The 22,657-nt window shown below is 42.6% G+C and overlaps 1 protein-coding gene across 4 annotated transcripts in view; it reads left to right on the plus strand.

Annotated features, from left to right (window-relative positions):
* The window catches only part of CAV1 (caveolin 1), a 37,163-nt gene extending 15,972 nt beyond the window's left edge, over positions 1 to 21,191 (plus strand). For all 4 annotated transcript variants that reach the window (XM_054988002.1, XM_054987998.1, XM_054987999.1 and 1 more), the window contains exon 3: positions 16,017 to 21,191. In XM_054988002.1, coding sequence (XP_054843977.1) covers positions 16,017 to 16,358 — 342 coding nt within the window. In that variant the 3' untranslated portion in view covers positions 16,359 to 21,191. The remainder of the gene's footprint in view (positions 1 to 16,016) is intronic.
* The last annotated feature ends 1,466 nt before the right edge of the window (positions 21,192 to 22,657 follow it).

Below are 22,657 nucleotides of genomic sequence, written 5' to 3' on the forward strand. Positions count from 1 at the left end.
GTACTTGGAGACTGCTGAGAAGGTACAAAGCGTCCCTTACTAGCTGGACAACTTACTCTCAAATAGGACCACAATCCAGGTTGTTTAAAAAATAATTTACAACATGAGGCACACAGGTGTGAGGGCAACCTCTCTGTCTTTCCAGTTCTTGGATGTTTCCTGATTGAGAGCAGACATGCAAATAGGGTTTGCACTCCCAACCTCCGCCCCCTGCCACCAGTCACCTCGCTGACTGGGGCGTGGGGGGAGGCACAGGAATAGGCCTCCCAGCATGCTCCCAGGGTGGTGTGATGACCTCACTTCCTGGGAGTGACTTCATTGTATCACCTGAAAGCTCTCCGGCGTTTCACAGTGGACCAATTTGGGCCCCAAACTGGCTGAAGTGAGCCTGTTTGGTGCCAAATCGGCCCATTGTGAAGCACACATATGCTCCTACGCCTGTGTGATGACATTGCACAGAGGTGGTCATTGTGAAGATGCAAGGGCGCGCACACAAGGAACACAGAGAATATGAGTACCAGGTCCCTGCCCTCCCACTGGGAGGGTAAGGGGACCTGGCAACCCTACATGCAAATAATATATACACTGAAAGAAGCACATTAAGAGGATCCAAAACTGCTTGGACTTCTCCTGTGCATTGCTGAACAGCAATACATCCTCATGAGGTTTGTCTCATTTCAGAGGTAGGCCTCTCAACTTCGGGCCACTTATGCTTTGATTTTCTGTATCTTCCTCTGCTTCTCAGTTAACAGCTTTGGGCTCTCTGAAGAGGAGGCCAAATTCATCTAGGATGTAGAGTTCATTTAGTTTGAGAGGAATTACATGAGTGATGAATGTGGGCCCTCCCTAGCTTTGTTTATATCTGGTACATTTGCAGTGTTTCTGACTGCGTGACCGCTGATAAGTTCAGCTCCTCAAATAGGAAAGGGAAAAGATTCCATCACAGCTAAAGGTGAAAGTGCTGCATTCCTCCTGTTGCTGTTGAGTACATAGGCTGGGCTTTTTAAAGGACAGTTAAAGGAGCTGGAGAGCTAAATATTTCTGGCAAGCAAATACAAAATGGTACAATGAAGAACAAACAGATTGTAGACTCATTAGTCAGATGATACTCCCCCCCTTCTTTGATTACAAAAGATTTGCAAAAGAAAATAAGTAAATGAGCTCTCAGATATCTAGCCCTCTACATCTATTTGTTTGTTTATTTATTTTATTCTATTTGTACCCCGCCCTCCTCACAGATGGGCTCAGGGCGGCTAACAACATTAAAAAATACATTAAAATCACAAAAACATAAAATCAACAATAATTTTTAAAAAATCATTAAAATAGTCCAGGAGCAGGCTATTTAAACAAATATTGGGAGTCCGTATACGGGCATAGCAGATGGCCGAGGGCAGCCCCAGAAGAAGTGGTGGCCTTAGATGGAAGAAGGAGGATACCCGCTGGCACTCAGCCAAAGGCCCGACGGAACATCTCCGTTTTACAGGCCCTGCGAAACTGTAACAGGTCCCTCAGAGCCCGGATCTCCAGCGGAAGAGCATTCCACCAGGCCGGGGCAAGGGCAGAAAAAGCCCTGGCCCTGGTTGAGGCCAGACAGATGTCCTTCGGGCCGGGGACCACCAGGAGTTGCTTGTCTACAGAGCGCAACACCCTGCAGGGGATGTACATCGGGCAGTATGGCAGGTTGTAGATAATGGGATTGACTGTAGTTAAATTGCTATAGAGCTGGGCTAATACCGGGCCTCTTCTGATAATGCAATTATGAGGAGGCTACGGTCATTTTTGTACGGCAGTTGCCCCCACTCTGTACTGGCCAGTGCAAAAAGCAAAAATATGGACCTCTCTCTAATGATACGGGATTAGCAGAAGAGTGGTACCTTCGAGGGTGGATTTTGGTGCAGAAGACCTTGCCCCCGGCTCAGCAGAGGACACTCCGAAGTGGGGTGTAGCTAGCAAGGCTTATTGAGCACAGGAGGACTTTTGGCTGAGTAAATATAAATAGAAGCATGGCGTACTGTGTAACAATAAAAATAACATTCAGTTTATATACCACCCTTCAGGACAGCTTAATGCCCACTCAGAGCAGTTTACAAAGTATGCTATTATTATCTCCACAACAAACACCCTGAGAGGTGGGTGGGGCTGAGAGAGCTCCTAGCAGCTGTGACTGACCCAAGGTCCCCTAGTTGGCTTCAAGAGGAGAAGTGGGGAATCAAACCCAGTTCTCCAGATTAGAGTCCTGCATTCTTAACCACTGCTCTGAACTGGCTCTCAGTGCGGTGATGATGCAATGGGAAGAGACAATCTTGATGAATTTCATTCTGTGCTTCAAAATTTTAAAAAGCAGTGACAATGGACATCCTTGACGAGTTCTTTTTTGAATCTCACATGGTTTAGTTAATTCTCCATTAACAATAATTTTGGCAGTCTGTGTAGAGTAAATTGATTTCACCCATTTTATAAAATTCTCCTGAAAACTCATCTTTTCCAGAACTTCATACAAGAAAATTCAGTTCAAATTGTCAAAGGCCTTCTCAGCATCCAAGAAAATCAGAGCTGCTTGTTTTTCATGTTTATCCAAGTGTTCCGCTATATCCAGTACAGTTCTAAGATTGTCTTTCAACTGTCTTTTGGATAAGAAACCACTTTGATCTTCAGACATGAAGCATACATTCTTTGCTAAAGGAAGTCCCCATAAGACCAGTAAGTCCAGAGTCTGAAATTACCTGAATGCACAATTGCAGTGGAAAAATTGGTAACTCTGATCATCACCAGAAAAGGTTAGCTGTGACATGCATTTTTGAAAGACGTAGCACTCTGCTGTTACGGTTCAGCACCGAACCTTCATGTCCTCGCCAGCCCTAGAATGATAGCACAACTCGGGACCTAACAAAACACATTTTTCATGTGATTGGGTCATAGATATGTTGTAGGATCTCCGTGTTTCCTAGGACTCCATTGGCTGGTTGGGACTGCACTGTTTGGATGAAGATTTTCAGACAAAGAGAATCTTCTCAGACATTTTCTTGCATTAAACAGCCCCCAGGGAGCTACTATTACCTCCATCAAGGAAACTGATATGTAACTACATGAGTGCACACGCAGCCCTCAGTGAGGAAAGTAGCGGCTCCTTAGGGCCACTTTAGGTAGGTAAAATGGCACGGGGGCAGGTTTCTTCTCTCTTTGCACCGTGATTCTGATTCAGGTTGGGGGCCCACACACCTGGGAAGCATGCAGCTCCCAGAACATGTCTTTGATCCAACCTGGAGACATGCCCAAGAAAAAGGTAATGTGGTTAAGCCCAGATTCAGTTCTGAAAAATACATAATTAAAATAGAAACTCCTCTCTGGTTCACCAGTGGTGTCCCTTACTCTTCAGGCCTAATCTAAGCATCTGGATTCTGTCGGTAGCCTTATAATGGAAAAAATTATGAATAGATGCAGGTGTAGAAAGGATTTGCACCATAAAAATCCACCTGCTGAACTAGATCTTGGGCTGTGTGGTCACAATAGAGAGTTGATGTCCCAACTCAGAGCCAAGCTACAAGTGACGAATTACACTTGCATGGCAAGTGAACAGACTGATGTGTATTCCTCCCTGTTCACTTGCCATCCACTTGCGCTCCACGTGAGTCGGTTCACTTGCCATGCAAGTGTAATTCGTCACTTGTTGCTTGGCTCTGTCCTACATTCTTCTCCTACTCTTTATCACTTGCTAGAATATGCATATAGACTTATTGTGATGCCCACCCACTCACCCCAACTTTAATGTTTCTTCAGTAAGTTGGCGCAAATTTACGGAAATCTGTTGGTTATGTGTTTATTCCAAAGGAAATGAGAAAGGGCTAATAAAAAAAAATAATAACCCTTCCCTGTTCCTGGATTTTCTCTGCAATTCATCTATGGTTTTTGGCAAAAACCACTGCAAGTATTTTTACTAGTTAAGACTAATTTGCAATATTCTTCAAATGGTTGCAAATTGCCATATAGTAACCAAGGGGATGTTCGGAACCTAAAAATAAAGCCCACTGTTCCACCCATTGGAGTAGCTTGCCTGTCACAATAAAGCAATGAGCCAGTTTTACGATGGTCCTCCTTCCCCCAACTGAGACTTGTGTGAGTCATAGCTATGGATATTTTATGAGCAATGCACATTTGCTCCAAGTGAATTGTTCCAAAAAGGAAACTGAGCTGTATGGGAATGTTAGTGTGATAAAATCTCTCCCTATTGTGATAATGTTATCTGTTTTCTGCTGTACATGTTGGGTCATTCAGCATGCAAGGACATACTATTCACTCTAGAAAATGACAGATTTTTATGATTTACAAAAACTGCTGTTCGGCCTTGACTGTTCTTTTAGGTAATTAAAAGAATGACAATTGGTAACAGAGTCAACTTAGAGCCATTTGTTTATCTAGGATTTGGAGGCCCTGAGGCAAGGAACATGGCTTGGCTCCTACATACTCTCCCACTCATTCTTTGAGCACATGTAAACCAAATACATGTTTTTGAAATTGTATCCATATTTAACAACATGCCCAATCAACAAACATTGCAAATACCAAAAGGTTGGGCTGCCTTCTCCAGGACATAGTTTACTAATTATACCCTATGCGGAACAAATTACACTTTACAAAATCTACTACTGCAATGAAATAATTCCACAATACACACAATGGAACAGTAGATCATTTGTCAGGCATCTCTGTCCCTCCTGCAGTTCAAACCTGACCTGGAACTAGAGTCTTCAGCGGGCCATAGCCTGTGGCCGGGAACTTTCCTCCTCAGTCCACCTATCAGGAGCCCAGATACAGTTTGAAGCACTGGGCCTGAGGCAAGAGGCAGGGTCACACTCAGGGGTCTAAGGGCAAAGGCCGGAAGTGCAATTTGAGAATGGTGGCCAAGTTCCAAGAAGTCAAGCTAGTTTAACCTAGAGATGCTGCAGCATCTGCCATTTTGGCTCAAGTTCCGTTCACTAGTTGCACACAGGGAGCTGTTTTTTGATAATAAGTTCAACAGTTCACTCACCTGTTCGTAGTTCAACAGGTTGCTTAGCTCCATGCAGTACAGCACAATTGGCTTTTTGTGCATGCGCCTTCTCACAAGAACAGATTGAGTTCCTCTGTCACCTCCTCCATCCTTACTACAGAACAGATCACTCAGCCTGCGGTTGCTTAAATAGACAATTAAATCAGTCGTAAATCCTTAACATCAGTCATAAATGCTGTGCTTTAATAAAATTCTACCCTTTGGTATTCCTCTTAGTCCCTAGCGACAATAGTAGTTTGAGTTGGCTGCGGTTTTGCACATGCACAGTTTTGCAAAAACCTGATATAAACCTTTTCATTGGGCATTTGAGAGAGCAAGAATACCGAGCTCAGCCTGGGCCAGGTCTGCGTCTGTCAAGAATGGCTGCATCCACAAGCTGCCCTGAATGGGAGGTCCAGAGCAAGACACTCGAAACTGGGAGTGAGACCTCACTTCTAGGGTAACAGTTCACTCCCACCAGCCTTCCAACTAAAACTTCCGCAGTGTAACTGAGAGGCAAATTCCCAGCCATACCATGTTTTAACCAAGAAGTCAGCCCTGCAGACCTACAGATTGAGCTCCAAAGCAATTACTAGGTAGTTGTAGCCACAGGGGCCAAGGTCCTGGGTTAAGACTGAAACTTTCAAACTCCCAGAGAATACATAAAGAGATACTCGGAAGAGTTTATTAACAAAAGTGCAAAAGGGTACAGACATAGAAATGTGCAGGTAGAGAGGAGAACAGCGAAACTTGCTAGTCTGTCCTAGCACACTTAAACAGACTTTCAGTCTCCCAGCCAGCTTTCAAGCTAAAGCAAAAGAGTCCAAGGGGTGGCCAAGTCTTAAGGTCCAGAAACAACAGTACTGGGCTGGCACCAATCCAAGTGGGCAGGTCCAAAGCAAATAGCAGCCGATACCCTTTAGCAGCCACACAGTCAAGAGGGGATCGGGGTGCAAGCCAGAATGAGTGCCCTTGACTAATCCAACACTGTTGTCACTAGCCTGCCCCGAATGAGCAGTCAAAGACAGTGGACATATTCTCACCCAAGATCCTTTGCTAAAATGATGCACTGTAGGTGCAAAACCCTGAATCTGTGATCTCATTGGAGGCGGGGAGAGTGACCCTGGTGAGATACGGCATAGGGTCCACCCTCCAAAGCAGCCATTTTCTCCAGGGGAACTGATCTCCCTGGTCTGGAGATCAGCTGTAGTTCAAGGAGATCTCCAGGCCCCACCTGAAAAATGGAGGGGGAAATCCTTATTTATTCTTTAGGGTTTTCCTATGCATATCAAGAGCTGTTTCCTTATTTATATTGAAAATTCTGCAAATTTTACACCATTACCTAAATTCGTGCATCGTGAGGGCTACGACTGATCAAGGTAGTACTGAGCACATCCATACCAAAATGTGAAATCACTTAAATGTTGGTACTTAGCAGCAGCAGTATTTGTTTATTCATCTCATCGTGGATATATTTATGGCTCTTTATTATAATTTTTTCTTTAAACGGCTCTCAAAAGAAAACTAGATTCTTCATAAATGGTTTCAGCCTACAAATAACTTTCCCTTTCCAATAAATTTAGTAATGAGTGAAAGGTTTATTATGTTCAGCCATAGACCATTACAAGTCACAAACAACAAACAAGAAACACAAGCTTGAATATATAAATTTAGTAAATTTATTGTTTGTGGGGGGGAACAGTAATTTAATAAAGAGAGGGAAATGCAAAATTAGCTTTAATCTTTCTCACAGCAGTATGGCTCCAAAGCCACTATAGAAGCAATCCTGCCAAACTATGTACAGGGAAACAGAGCACTTCTGCACTCAGGAAATGAGTTTTTGTTGAAGAAGAGAAACTGGTGCTCTTTAGAATGCTTAGTCCCAACAGAAGGCCTTTACAGAGCTTACTGGGCCCTGGTCAAAGGCAGATTTCATTCCTTTGCCAAAATGTATAGAGTTGTTAACATTTCAAATAAGTTACAGTCATTTCATGACATGCCCTGGATCCTGCAGAATAACAGGTTCCCTTGCATACGTGCCCTGTTAAGAAGTGGCTGGCTGGTTTCTAGGGCCGATTCCACACGGCTTACCTGAAGCCGGGACATTGCGGAACATGCTGGAAAAAACGCGGAAGATCGTGGTTTCTCGCTCAAGTTTTGCGCGATGTCGCGCAAAACTCACATGAGAAAACGCAATCTTCTGCGTTTTTTCCAGCATGTTCCGCAATGTCCCGGCTTCAGGTAAGCCGTGTGGAATCGGCCTAGGTCTTGTTGTTGGCCCTCCAGAATAACCAGTAGGCCGCTGTGTGAAACAGGATGCTGAACTAGATGGAACACTGACCTGATCCAGCAGGGCTCTTACATATCCATATATGACCTGTGTAGAGACAAAATATGTTTTTAATAGATGCCTGGCAAATCTTTCAGGTGTGAAATCCCAAAAAACTACCCAGCAAAGCATGTCCCATTTCAAGACCTGGTTTGTTAATCTTCCAAATTCCATAGAAATTCTCGTCGTTTCTTTGCTGTAATATTCACAGTTGAATATAATCCACAGTCTCCTGAACCTTTCAATTACTTTTTTGTCCTTATCCATCGGGTTGCCAAGTCCCCCGGGGCCCAAACCAAGGGCCGGGGGGTTCTTGGGGGGGCACGCATAAGGGGAACTTACCTCTGAAGAACTTCCTTGTCATGCCAGAAATGACATCATTCCTGGCACAAAAAGGAAGCGAAGGCCCTGTATGGGGATGATTTGATAAAAATCAGCCCCCAAACTAGTGGGAGCAGATTTGTATCAAGTCAGCCTCTCACGGGGGCCTGCACTTCCTTGTGACACTGGGAAAGATGTCATTCCCGGTGTGACACGGGAGCACACTCCCGAGCTCCCAAGCCCAGTCCCGGCACCTTTCCCCCCTGCTGGTCAGGTAAGTGGTGGTGGGGTTCAGAGGTTAGCCACCCCTGCTTCCACAGCACTGGGAAGAACAGTAAAGCAAAAGGTGGAGTGATGATGTCAGGCTGCTTTTTGAGTTGGTGCAATAAAAATAGGTTGTTGGGTTTTTTATTTTAAAAAACCTGCAAAAGCTCCGAATGAAAGACAAGTTTGACCAAAGTCTTTGGCACAAAAGAAATGAATCTATGCTTAATTCATACTACCCTTCAGCTTTCTTTAAATTACTGTTGATTTCTTCCTGGATACAAAAGAACATTTCAATTTAATTTGTAAACGTCCAATCCACTAGTACAATGTTTCCTAATTTTTAAATTAGCGTATGAGAGTGGGTGGGTATTTGTATATTAATAAGGTATACTTGTTTTAAGTTCAAACAGCATTTTCATCCCTTAGCCCCATTCTTCCAAGGCGGCCAACATTATCATTAGGTAAAGTGAGGCGGCCACTCACCTGAGTACCATTAAAGGAGGTAGACAGAAATGACTGCTGGCTTATCCCCTCTCAATCTGTTCTGATATGTTACCTTTAACTTTACATATAAACACTGATGACAGCTTGGTGAATCTTGATGCAGCCAAAGGTGGACTATAAATAACGTAAATAAATAAATGTGTAAGTTAACTGGGCACTATATTTAGTGCCTTTACATGTGTGCATCATTATACTACAATCCTAAACTTTGGGATATAATGGATATATCAAATCAGATGATTGTAAAAGTTGTCCATCATAACAAGTAAGGAATACAGTTGATGGACTGCTATAATATGAGATTCTCTTTTGTTATGCAAAATCTGTGCTTATGTATTCTCCCGGCATATTATCCCTTCAGTCTGATGTTTTCTTGCTGACATGAGCTTTTAAAAAGCTGCACATTCCAGCTGAATGTCTGCTGCAGACAATTTGTGTATAATTTTTATTTAGAACACACAATGTCCTGACAACTTGAAGAAAATGATTTTTAAAATTATTTAGAAGAAAATTGTGCCTTTAATCCTGTGTCTGGGAATAACACAGATCGTGGCACTCCTGGTTACCGTTCTCACAGCTATTATCTCTTCTGTTTGTCTGGCTGTTTCTGCTCTTTTCTGCTTTGTGTTTGGACAGTACAGAGAAATGATGCGGGTCATTGCTGGCAAGCTTACCCCCCACCTGTATAAAGACTCTGAACCACCACATGGATTTGTTGACATTTCCTCAAAATGATTGTTATGTAACAAACTGATTCAGATGTGATGGGGAGATACAGACCTGACAAAGGTCTTGGCCAGTTCTTCAGTTTTGTCTCTCCAGAACAGTTATGATGTCATGATAATACATACAATATATTTTAAAATTGCAACAACAACAAAATCCCTCACAACCTTTGAATTAACAGTAAGTGACACCCTCACAGAATCTCCGTCCAGGTCTTTGTAATCAGGATCACATGTACTGAGCACAATCCAGATTGCAACTCCTGAGTGCTCAGCCCCAAAGTTCTCAGTCGGTGTGTATGTCATGACCATTGCGCTTAGGACACACATTTATGAAATAATCTACTGCAGGAATGTCACTAAGCAGTCTCTCACATTTGCGTTCACTCTGTCTTGCTGTCTCCCCCTCCCTTAATTGAAAAGTTGCCCAGCCTAGCATCACAATGCCTTTACTTCCTGAGTTTGTTGTTGCTGCTGTTTATAAATAGTAATTATAACCACCGTTTTAAAGCAGGCTTGTTGCTGTACACTAACACTGTGCCTTTCCAACACTTCCTAATGCTGACATCATCCAGGGTTGTTAATAATAACAACAACTATGCTTATATTCCGCTCTTCTGCACCGATTAGTGCCTCACTCAGAGTGGTTAGCAAAGTCAGTGTTGTTATTATACACACAGTACAGCTGGAGAGCCGGGGCTGAGAGGAGTGGCTTACCCAAGTCCACCAACTGAGCGAGCTCATGGCAGTAGTGGGATTCGAACCAGCAGAGTGTCGATTTGCATCCCAAACACTTAACCACTATGCTGCTGCGGTTTTTCAACAATGGTCGTTTTCACACGTCTTTAAAATAGTGCAATACTCACTGAAAGCTGGCGGCTTTGTAGCGCAATTTCTGACGTCACCCGGATGCAGGCAGTTATAAGGACACCACAAAAACAGCATCATGGTGGGGTGACATCAGAAATCATGCGAGGAAGCCGCCAGTGATTTGCGAATCTTGTGCTATTTTAAAGAGATGTGAAAACGGCCAGTAAATTGTCTATTTATTGAGAGGGGCTGTGGTTCAGTGGAAGAGCCTCTGCTTCACATGCAGAAGGCCCCAAGTTCAATCCCTGGCATATTAACTTACAAAGGACAAGGCAGTAGGTGATGTGAAAGACCTCTACCTGAAGCCCTGCAGAGCCACGGCCAATCTGAGTAGACAATACTGACCTTGATGGACTGATGGTCTGATTCAGTGATGCAGCTTCACATGTGAATATAGCAGTAATAATAATTGAACAATAATAAATTGACTATTTATGGGGCCCTTTGAAATGTGTTGGTTTTTCAGTCACTAGTGTCATGTATGCCTGCCTGCAGTACATGCCATGTATATGTTATATACCACTTTGTTAATTCTCTGACACTGAAGAGTTCCGATGAACTCTCCTTGCCTAATCTGGGGAAGTTAAGTGTGTTATCACTACTTTGAATGTAAACACTCTCCCAAAAAAGCAAAATGCTTTCTTTTTGGAAGCGATTGGCCTTAAGACCGGCTGCACCTAACACAAATGAGACTTCTCCTGGGGACAGGGATGATTTCATGCTTACTCTGTAGATATAGTCTAAACTGTGATATTTTTTGTCTCTGGTGTTTGTGCCAAAATTCGAACGGGCTACTAACCTGGGGGCAGGAAAGTAAGCTATAACTAACCATGCTTTCCCTCAATATATCACTTCTCCCAAATTTCCACTGTCTGGCCACCTTGAACCAAATAGATCTCTAATAAAAGTTACTTCAACCATTTCACCTGTGTGATTGCTGTGGAGAACTTGGGGATTTACTTGCCAAGGACTGACAGATAGGCTTGTTAAAAGTTGATTAAAACTTTTGGTACTTGCAGTACAGAATATATTTTCAGGGCATTTAATAGAGATCATAGTTCTCTCCACTAATGTAGACAAAATCATTCACAAACAGTGCCATCCTAAGAAGAGTTACTCCTATCTAAACCCATTGATTTCAATTGACTTAGACCATGCAGTTTCCACACTACTTACCTTCATCCGGAACGCCATGAAAAAAAACACGGAAGATAGCGTCTTCTTGTGCGAGTTTTGCACGATGTCGCGCAAAACTCGCACGAGAAGATGCTATCTTCTGCGGTTTTTTTCGCAATGTTCCAGATGAAAGTAAATAGTGTGGAAACAGCCCTGGAGTAACTCTTCTTAGGATTGTAATGTAAATCGGTCCTGAACATCGGGAGAGAATCAGGAGAGTTGATTCCCAGTATAGTACTTGTTAAATAGTCTAGTTGGAGAGTATTATTTCACAGTAGCTGCAGCATCCTGTACAGTAATATGTGAGCAATCCCATACTTGCTATAAAGTATGCTGTACTAAGAACAGCATTAAAATTCTTACTCTGCTGAGTTGCCTTGTGAAAGGGACATTAATTTTCTGTCACTATTAGAAAACATGGAGGGGGGGGGATTAGCTTGTGCATAGTTAATTTCTAATGAGACAGCTCTAAACATCATTTTGACAACCCCTTTTAAGCCAAGCAATGTCAAACACATCAGGGAAGGATTGTTTTACTGGAGAAATAATTCTTCTAGCTTTTGGTTTAACTCTGACATTCATCAAGGTATTTTACGAGCGAGTGCATATGAAACTATTTCACATCGTTTATCAAAAACATCTCAAAGTATAAACTGTTCATCTTGTAAACTGCCTGCAGAAATGAGGGGTGGGGGGACTGTGGCTTAATGCTAAAGCACATCTCAGAAGGTCACTGGTTCAATCTGCAAAAATTCCAGTTAAGGCATCTCGGGTAGCAATGCTAGGAAAGTTCAATCTCTGCAAGATACCCTGGAGAGCTACTGCCAGAGTAGACAGTATTAAACTAGATCTGGCTCAGAATAAAACAGACTGTCATGAAATGTCATTGGGCTATATTTTTCTTTTGATGTTCAACACAGAGTCGTTATTCTTTAGTTAAATTTGCCAGCCCAGCAATGTGTTTTCTGTATTAAAATTACAAAACTTACAAAAATCAGCTGCCATATTTTTCAGTACCAGTCCTGTTGAATTTGGATAGCAGTAAACATTTGCAGGTATAGAGATATTTATTTCCAGCATTTTCCCAATAAAATTTCATTGAGCGCTACTTTGCAATCTAAATCTAAGTTAAAATTCATTCATATAAGCTAGGAAAATTATCTGATTTAAAGGCACAGAAAAAATGGGATCTCCTTTATCCTTTAATAATCCTTTGGAGATCCATGATCACAGTTGCTAGCTTTTTAAAAAATTGCTGTTGTCAGGTAAATAAGTACCTGATATTGATTGGGAGAAAGAAGGGGGCTTTAAGCCTTCTGCCTTTCACCATGTGTATAGCTATCTGCCCCATATCTGTATGTTTCCCTAAAGGAGCACATACAACTCCTTGGGGCCTTTACAGGTTGGGGAAATGACATGGGGGAGGGGGTTTAGATCTCCTCCTCCTTGGGCCTCAGCAACGTTGCCAACTCTAGGTTGGGAAATTTCTGGAGATTAGGGAATGGAGCCTCAAGAGCACAGAGTTTCTGGAGGGGAGAGGCCATAGTGGGTTATAATGCCATATAGTTCACCTTCCAAAGCAACCATTTCCTCCATGGGAACTGATCTCTGTAGTCTGGAGATCAGTTGTAATTCTGAGAGATCTCCAGGCCCCACCTGAAGGTTGGAAACAGTCATGTGAACCCAGTGGGTTAAATCCAATCTCTCCCCCCCCCCATCCTGGCAGCCATTCCCCTATGGCCCAGGTGAGTGATGCCAGCTGAGTGAAGCCCAGTTGCATGGTGGGGAGCCTGCAAGGACTTGTGGAGAGTACTTTACTTCCATCTGTATCCCCTTCCCCACACTATTTACTCTTTGCAACTTTCAGGAAGCCTCCATACACTTACCTTTCCCTGTGTCCTTCTCTCCTGCAAACCCACTAAACAACTTACCTTTTATCTGCCCCTCATCTTAATCTATATTTATTAATTTACTTCATTTATACCCTGTCTTTCTCTGCAAAGGGGACCTAAAGCAGCTTACATCATTCTTATTTCGATATCCTCACAACAACCTTGGGTGTGTGTAACTGGATCAGAGTCACCCAATGAGCTTCCACAGCAGTGGTGATTCAAACCTGCATCTCCTAGATCTACTTTGAAAGTTAATTATTGCACTACACTGGTTTTGTGGGGGTGTGGCTGCTGTTGAACAGTAGCAAGCAGCCAGGCCTGGAGGAGTCATACAAGTCACGTGGTATCAAGTCATCCAGTGGTTGCTTCTGGACCTGAATCCCAACAAGTCCTCCCTCAGAGGCCCAAACAGCCCTGGAAATGGCACTGCCCTTTCCTCCTGCCTTTTACTGACAGAAATGAAGCCTGAAATACTGGCTAAACTGTTATGGTTGCATAGCAACAGCCACTAAGGGAATCTGGTTAAAAATGCAAGCATTGTTTTTTATCAATTTGGGCTTTTTTTAACCCTCCCAATGCTTTTTTTTTTAGATTTCAGGTTTTTCTACAAACCTGGAGCATTTTTCAGGTGTGTAGGAAGACCTGTCTTGTCCATTCATGGCTCCATTCTCCAGATTTAAGTATCCTTAGATCAGGGTCACTTCACTATTAGTATATAAGATAATGTTTTTCCTGTCAGGCACTTGAATTACTGAGCTGGATCCAAAGTCCCCATGTGCAAATGAAAGGCAATTCTTTTAGGTACTTTGGAAGGTCTCCATTTTCCAGTGAATACACACACTGTATATACTACCTGCCTCAGGATCAGTTCTTCAAAGGGGACAAAAGGTCTTGAAGCAGAAAGTGGTCAGGAAAGCCCTAATTCCTGTGCAGAATCCCACAGGCTGTCTTTTGGCTCACGTCCACTGTGTTTTCTTTTTCTTGCTGATCTAACATAGCTACACTATTTGGTTATTTTGGCTGTAATAAAATATCCTGTGCTGTGGATTATATCAAAGACATGTTCATGTGACATATGGATGAACATTGTCTGAACATGTTTCTGTTACTTTTCTTGTGGAAATATTATGACAGATTTTCTGAATCTTTTAGCATATCACTGTAAAGCTGTGCAATGCATACTTTCTCGGGTAACTTTTTTGTTTTTGAATTGGTTTAAACTAAAGATTCAGCAGCCCCCCCCCCCCAATTACAAAGAGCTTTTTAAGGGGTGTGTAATGTACAAACAGGTTGCTACCTGCTAGACTAGGTGAGAGTTAAAAAGACTCCAGTGTTTCATAAGTAAACAGAACGCTAGAATTTCCATAGTGAATAAGCTGCATCATAAGATGTACTTATATTTGGAGCATTTTATTTACATGAAATTCCGCGAGCTATTTAGATTAGATCCAGTTCAGTAAAAGCATTTTCTGCAGACAGTAGCTGAAAATTCCACCAAAGGTTCTAAAATATAAAATTGTGTATAGTCAAAAAGTTTGACATGAGAATTTTGAGAGTGCAATATCAGTTGCAGATTTTCCCCCCCCTTAGTGCTGCTTGACAGCTATTGTCAACTGGCTGAAAGCGAACAAATTGAAATTGAACCCATACAAGACAGAAATGCTGCTGGTTGGAAAAGCAGAGACGTTGAAGGACATTTTGCTTCTGACCTTTGATGGGGTTCAGTTTACCATGGCTAACTCAGTTAAGAGCCTAGGGGTTATACTAGATCCCGCGCTGCTGCTGCTGCTAAAGAAACAATATTGCTGCAAAAAAGGCTTTCAAAGAACTCAGACTAGCTTGGAAGATGGCACCCTACCTTGACACGGCTGATCTGGCCACCTGGATTCATAGCACAGTAACATCGAGACTAGACTACTCTAATGCTCTCTGCATAGGTCCGCCCTCAAAGTTAACTCAGAGACTCCAGCTAGTGTGGAATGCTGCAGCTCGTTTACTCTCAGGAGCTAGATGAACCATGCATATCACTCCCATTCTATAGTCACTCCATTGGCTTCCCATCAGTTACCAGGCTCAAGGTCAATGTCATGGCTATCACATTCAAAGCCATTCATGACGTTGGCCCCTTGTATCTGTGTTACTGCCTCTCCCCCTATGTTCTGCCATGGCAGCTTCACTCATCTGGACAGGGACTTCTGCAGATACTGCCCTGCAGTTGGGCAAAATCAGCTGCCCACACGCATGCTTTCCCTCTGGTAGCCCCCACCTTATGGAACAGCCTGCCTGAGATGGTCAGGAAGGCTCCCAGTCTCCTGGCTTTCTGCAAACTTTGAAAAACTGTATTATTCAGTTATAAGAAGTAGCTCAGAGAGATGCATTGGCAGGACAGGGACTATATGCTGCTCTGTTGGGTACTGTCTGCTTATGTAGACATTTGCCCACTAGGGAATTTGCACATCGCTAAACATGCTGCGTAAACTAGTTTGGCTTTGTTTCAGAAATATTTCATCTCTGTGCTCAGGTTTATGCTTGTTTTTCAAATTTTCTGCTGCCATACCATATTGTGTCTCTTTCACTGAATGTCCTAACTGTTGTTCATGATTGTACATATATTGTATTGTCACTTGCACTATGTAATCCGCCTTGGACCTCAGTGAGAAAAGTAGCCTATACATAAATAAATAGATGTGTTTTCAGATGTGAGTACTCCGTGGCTCAGGTTCCCCTGGCTAGGGGGAAGTGTGGACATCGCGTCAGCTTTCAGACTGATACCTGCCAGCATTGAAAGTGAAATCAGCTTGCTGCACAAGTGTTTGTTTTTTCAGATAGGTGGTTTGAAAATGTGCATGGTTGATAGCGGACTTTGGATTTCCTTCTGACCTTGTATCACCTTTTATCCACAGATTGACTTTGAGGACGTGATTGCGGAACCTGAGGGAACTCACAGTTTTGACGGGGTCTGGAAAGCCAGCTTTACCACCTTCACTGTGACGAAATACTGGTTTTATCGCTTACTGTCTGCCCTCTTTGGCATTCCCATGGCCCTCATCTGGGGCATTTACTTTGCCATTTTGTCATTCCTCCACATCTGGGCAGTAGTGCCCTGCATCAGGAGCTATTTGATTGAGATCCAGTGTATTGGCCGAGTTTATTCCATCTGTATCCACACCTTCTGTGACCCGCTCTACGAGGCTTTCGGCAAAATGTTCAGTTCGATCAGAGCAACAGTACGGAAAGAGGCATAAATGACATTGCAAAGATCCTGGAGAAAACGTCTTTTCCTTCCTTACCTTTTTGTGCTGGTTTCACGTCTGTCATCAGTGAACCAAGTGACTAGCACACAACAACTGAAAATGAAGCAACCAAAATTCAGCAAAGAAGCACTTGTTCAAAATCTCATTACTACTTAACTGTCCCTCCTGGATTGATATTCACTCTGAAGGAGAGAGATCAATCGCTTTTTTTTTAATAGATGCTCGACTTAAATTGCTGTTCTCTGGTTCCTATCTGCCAGGCATTTTGCTGACCCTTTGACAAACTAACTCGTATTTTGCTTACCCCTTCCATTCATTTGTTGCAAGATAAATTCACAACGATATAATAAAGAGCAGCAAACATGCTTTCTAGTGCTGTAACATTGCTCATCATTTTACTGTGAGCAAAAAATAAAAGAGCCTAGAGCTAGTTCGCAGCATAAAGGACATGACAAGTTTGCAGATTTTAAACGAATGTTCTTTTTTTCAGAGGTATTGTCAGATGGCTGTTGCTCTTGTCCCTGTTTTGGACCATATATGACCGCTTCACGTAGAGATCTCAGTAAATAACTCAGCTAATATATGTGCTTCCAGAAAACTAGAAAATATTTAGAAGAATTGATATTTTCAATATGGACAATTTTTCATGTGAATGAAAAAAGCTGCAGCCATTTGCTGTTCTTTGTTTCCTGTGTCCTGTTATCTTTTGGGAAATACTATTTCAGGTCTTTTATCGTACATCTCTAAAAGAGATATATACGGAGATCTTTTTTGATTTATGCTGAGTTCGACCAACAGTTCCTCTGAACCCTATATCATCAGTCTGTGTTTGATGGCTCTTGCATGTGGCTGGCTCTCTACTGATCTGTTCCAGTTTCCTGGGATCCCCATAACTGAAGAAACCAGGGATCAGACATGGAGTTTTATGCAAACAGTACATATTTTCTTCATCACTGAGCAACAACTTCGACAGATTGCAATATTCAAGATCAAAATCGGAACCAGAAGTGTATTATGAATATATTTTCTGGGCCTAGACGACCCACTGTAAGAGCATTTCTATCAACCTGGCCCCTTTTTCACTGCCTGTATTGCATGATGTTGCATCCCTAAGCTATTTAATGGATACCAAAGTACTCTTTCTAGCAACGTGTTCACAAAAACACGTTCAAAGTGAATGAGCAAATATTGTTGCGTGGACTGATTTTTTAAAAAAAGAATGGAGTATCGCAGTGTGTCCAGCTAATGCAGTGTCATGCCTGCTACCAACTGGGTTTGTAAGGGTGGTTCGGTTTGGTGGGTGTCATATATGAGGAGCCAGCTTTAAAATCCCCAGATCAGCCAAGGTCAGCATGCTGCTATTACATTCACGCTTTGCTTACTTCCCACTAATCCACTGCAAGAGTTGCTTTAGCAACCCAACATTGTGATGGACTTTTCTCCCTGCCCACTCCCAAGCTGAGCCGCACACACCAATCGGGAAGACTTCATGGAGGTGATTAGCGTGAGGCTTGGTGATTAAAAAATGCAAAAATAAAGCATGTGAAACATTATTTCATGCTGTGACCTGACTGAAGCTTGTACCCTCACCATAATGTAACTGTTCTGGTGAGAGAATATCCTCATTGGCTTTGCATGGATCTGTGTTTTTGTATTTATAAATAGCTGTGAGGTTAAGTTAGCTGGGATAAGCGTCCTTAGGAATTCAAACTGAGGAATTTCAGAGCTGAACTTGTTTTTGTTGGGGGAGGGGGCGACATCCCCCATAAAGCCTTGTTTGGATCCGTAACAAAGAATCTAAAGTAGTTTCAAGGTACAACTCAAGATTTATTAGTGATAACACCCTGCATATCTCTTTATGTAGGAGGAGAGCTTGAACCCCTTTTTAAAATGATATAAGGGTTGAATCTCATGCCACTTGCAAACCTATAGTAGGTAGGTTCTAGAGCTGTTCTCATGTTTCTGGAGGTTGTTCACACTCTTGGGTAAGCAGAACATCTTTGGATTTAGCTTCACTTTTCTCTTATAGCATTTTAGAATGAGGTATAAAACATCCCTTCTGTAAGCAGAAGTTGCCTTTGGCATGCAGAAAGACTTCTTTGGATCTAGACCCAGAGTCCATCAGCACTCCTCATCTTGTAACACAGACAAGCTATGATGTGAAGTGCAGGGCTTCCTGGTTACGAGCCTCCATCTCCTTATACAATTAATGTCCTGCCATTAGGGCTGCCAGGTCCCTTCACTCCCCCGGTGGGAGATTCGGACACTGGCTCTTACGTCTCCTTTCTTCTTCTTGCCGTTATCTCACGCAGCATGCGCGTGCTCCCAGCTGGCATGATGACATCACTTCTGGGAAGTGACATCATCATGTGGGTCAAAGGGTGGCCCAGGAGCACTCTTGCGCTGCCATAGGGTTGAATTGCCCCTGCAGGGCCTGATTCAGCCCAAAACAGGCCTGCTGTGGGGCACGGGGGTGCGCTGTGCCGCCCTGTGGGGGTGCCATCCCACTCGCCCATTAAGTGGGGGTGGGAATGAGAGAAGGGGATCCCCCACCCCAGGCAGGGGAATGACAAGCCTACCAGCCATCATCACAGGATGTATTTATAAATTGCCATGGTTACTGAGGTCAAGAAGGCCTGGGCTTACAGCTACTTGTCATGATTTTTCAGGAGCCGTGCAGAACAAGTTCCTGTGACACATGACCTCACTGTTTCTAATGTCTCATCTCACTATTATATAACAGTGACCACTTAATTGAACAGTAAACATTGCAGAAAACGCTGACATCATGATATTTCCTGTTTTGAGGAAGCCATGTTTTCCTAGCATTCAGGCAGAAATTCTGTTGCTGGAAAAATGTAATTCTTCATCCAGCCTTATGTTTATTGCAACTTGGAGTGTTACTATATTGTATATTAGGGTTGCCAGTTGCCCACTGCTGCTGCAACTCATCTTCCCGCTGCCAGTCAATTCAATGGCCAAAGAAAAAAACGGGAATGGTGTCACTGACGCCATGTCCTCTTTTCTGGGTAAAAGCCCAGAAGTGATGTGGCATTCTAGGGATTACTCTGATCTCTGTAGTTTTTAACATAAGAGATTTGTGGAATTCCAAGATCATTGTGTTGGGCTGTGATACCACTTCTGGTTTTTCACCAAGAAATTATGGCATGGCATTGGCAATGCCAGGTTCCCAGGGTTCTGCCTATAAAAAGCTGTCGGGGGGGGGGGGTACTGGTGATGGGCTGGTAACCCTATGGAATATAGTTCGAATTTCATGGGAGCCAAGCAATATCATGCCGTAACTTTTTAAAGTCTTGTTTAATTTTTTTTTTACTAATTTAGTCACTAAATGTTTTTACCCACTATACTAATCAAGCAAGAGAATGCTTTTTAGGCCGTCGAAAGAAAAATATTAAGTATAAGCAATGCTACTCTCCATTTTTCCTCCATAGTGTCCTGCCATATCATGAGCATGATACCTTTTTCTTCATTTTTACATATTTTCGACAGTTCTTTCAACCACCCACAGCAAGGCTTCTAAAAGCCTTATTTAGGAATATTTGTCACTGTTGCTGGATCGGGACTTGCATTATAAAAATCCTAAAAAGAGCCATACATTTCACCATCTGCAAAATGTCCCATTAATTGTGACTGAGCCCTGAACTGGATAGCCCAGGCAAACCTGATCTCGTCATATCTCAGAAGCTAAGCCGGGCCTACCTTGATTAGTAATTGGATGGGAGACCTCCAAAGACCACCAGGATTGCTGAAGAAGGCAACAGCAAACCACCTCTGTTAGTCTTTTGCCTTGAAAACTCCAGCAGGGTCACTATGAGTCAGCTAGGACTTGACAGTGCTTTCTACCACCAGTTGTGACTGAATAAACAGCCCAGACCAACTTGACCCTGATTGCCAGGGCCCATGGAAACTACATAAAGTTGCCCTGTACTGAAGTCAAACCATTGGTTCAATAACTATAATTCTAAACTGAGTTACTCCAGTCTAAGCTCATTGATTTCAGTGGGCTTAGACTGGAGTACTCTTAGGATTGCACTGTAAGCTCAGTATTGTCTATTTTGAAGGGCAGGGGGGGGGGGCTCTCCAAAGACAGATAATGGTTGTTGGTAACACCTGTTTCTTAAAATGGAGATACCAAGGATTGAAACTCTGGACTTTCTGCAGGTAAACCAAAAGCTCTTGTCACAGAGTGAAGATAACTATAGACGTTTTCCACATAGTTACGGACATTTTAGTTCTCAAGGCCTAGACTATACTTGTCAGATAGAGAAAAGAAAGAAAGGTGTTGCCCACAGAAAATATCCTCCTCTGGGCAAGTCACTATTGAAGTCTGTTGCAGGTAATTGCCATAATTCTAAAATGTGCCTTCCCTGTTGCAACAGTCCAGCAAAGGTTAGAGAGGAGGTTCCTGTATTTTTGGCACATAAAATTGCAACACTAGCTGATTTTTTTCCTCTTTTTGCATTTAAAAGAAACACTGGTCTGGCTATTGTTTAACATTTTTACTATGTACATAATGGAGAGTGCACTATTAGATATATATTTTGTATTATGGCAACACATCTTTGGTGAGGATGTAAACAAGATATCTTTTACTGTTCCAGAAAGGAAAAAAAAATCACTTTTGAAAGCTATTGCATAAATGCACATATTCTGAGAGAGTTCCCAAATGCAAATAAACTGCTGATCCTAGATATTTACATAGCTTTTGTATGCTTACAGTTATTATACCTGACACTTTTAAAAATAATTCTGCATGTTCAACAACCAAGGCTACAATCTGCACAATAAAAACTTTTAATAGATGATCTGGTTTGAATACTACTTTTCCTTAAAAGATCGATTTGCAAATATGTAACTAATGTCTTTAACAGCCCAGGCTAAAGGAATCAAGACCAGGGCCGTTTCCACACTGCTTTCCTTGTTCCAGAAAACAGCGAAATCTTGCACGAAATCTCGTGAGAAGCCGCTGTTATCACATCTTCTCGTGCAATAACAGCATCTTCTCGCACAATTTTGCACGATAACAGCATCTTCACGCGAGATTTCGCTGTTTTCCGGAACAAGGTAAGCAGTGTGGAAACGGCCCAGTTCCTTGCACTTTCTGTGTTGTGATCCCACCAGTGCCCCTCCACTCCAACACTAGTGATTGGGCTGGCCCTAGTTCCAATGGTGTCCCAGGTGAGAAGCATATTTAGTGCCTTCTGTTTGAATATAGTCCATGATAGGTATTCCTGAAGCCCAGTTTCCCCAGGTAATCACCTGGGTTGCTTGCCCCTAAATCTGGCCCTAGTTAGGGTTTTAATACATTAAGCTGTATGGGGGAGGGAGGAGGAGCTTATACTATGTCCATCCATGATCTTTCCAGCTCTGAACAGCAATAGCTCTTTTCTCAGGCAGACATTTCCCATCACTGATACATAAGCACCTTTTAACTGGAGGTTGTCTTTAGGACTATACATGCAAACTCTTTTCTCTAACACTGCTATGGCTCGTCTGTACAATTAGGGTTAGACAGTTTGCCAAATATAAGCAATCTAATTTGCATGGTATGTAAATTGTTCATTATCAATAATTAATACAATTGTGTGTGTTATGTGCCGTCAAGTCACCTCTGACCTATGAATGAGAGGCCTCCAAAATGTCCTGTCATTAACAGACTTGATCAAATCCTGCAAACAAGGACGTGGCTTCTTTTATTGAGTCGAACCATCTCGCTTTAGGTTTTTCTCTTTTCCTACTGCCACTTCTAGCATTATTGACTTTTCTAGAGAATCTTGTCTTATGATGTGGCCAAAGTACGATAGCCTCAGTTTTGTCATTTTAGCTTCTAGGGAGAATTCAGGCTTGATTTGATCTAGTACCTACTTATTTCTCCTCTTGGCCATCCATGGTATCTGTCAGTTTTCTTCACCGTCCAACTTACACATCCATACATAGTAAATATAATTACTTATAATTAATTGTGTTATCTTCCAGTTGCTTTGCATTTCCTGATACCTACCACCAAAAAAAAGTTGGAGAAGGATCGTAGAAAAGATAGTTTGCAGGCCCAGTGACAAGGGGGGGCGGGTGAGGGACAAGGTGACAAGACACAGACGACTTGTTCGCATTTTTAAAAGCCACAGTTTTATTGGTTGCAGCTTATGGAGCCTTGATGCCACATGAGCAGATTCAAGCATTGGGTGAGTTGCGTGCCTGTTGACGACCTCCCTCACCCTTTCAGTTCACCTGCTGAAGAGGGAAAACGTGGGATGACAGACCATGGGATT

This window comes from Eublepharis macularius, chromosome 9, assembly GCF_028583425.1.
Source record: "Eublepharis macularius isolate TG4126 chromosome 9, MPM_Emac_v1.0, whole genome shotgun sequence".
Taxonomy (NCBI): domain Eukaryota; kingdom Metazoa; phylum Chordata; class Lepidosauria; order Squamata; family Eublepharidae; genus Eublepharis; species Eublepharis macularius.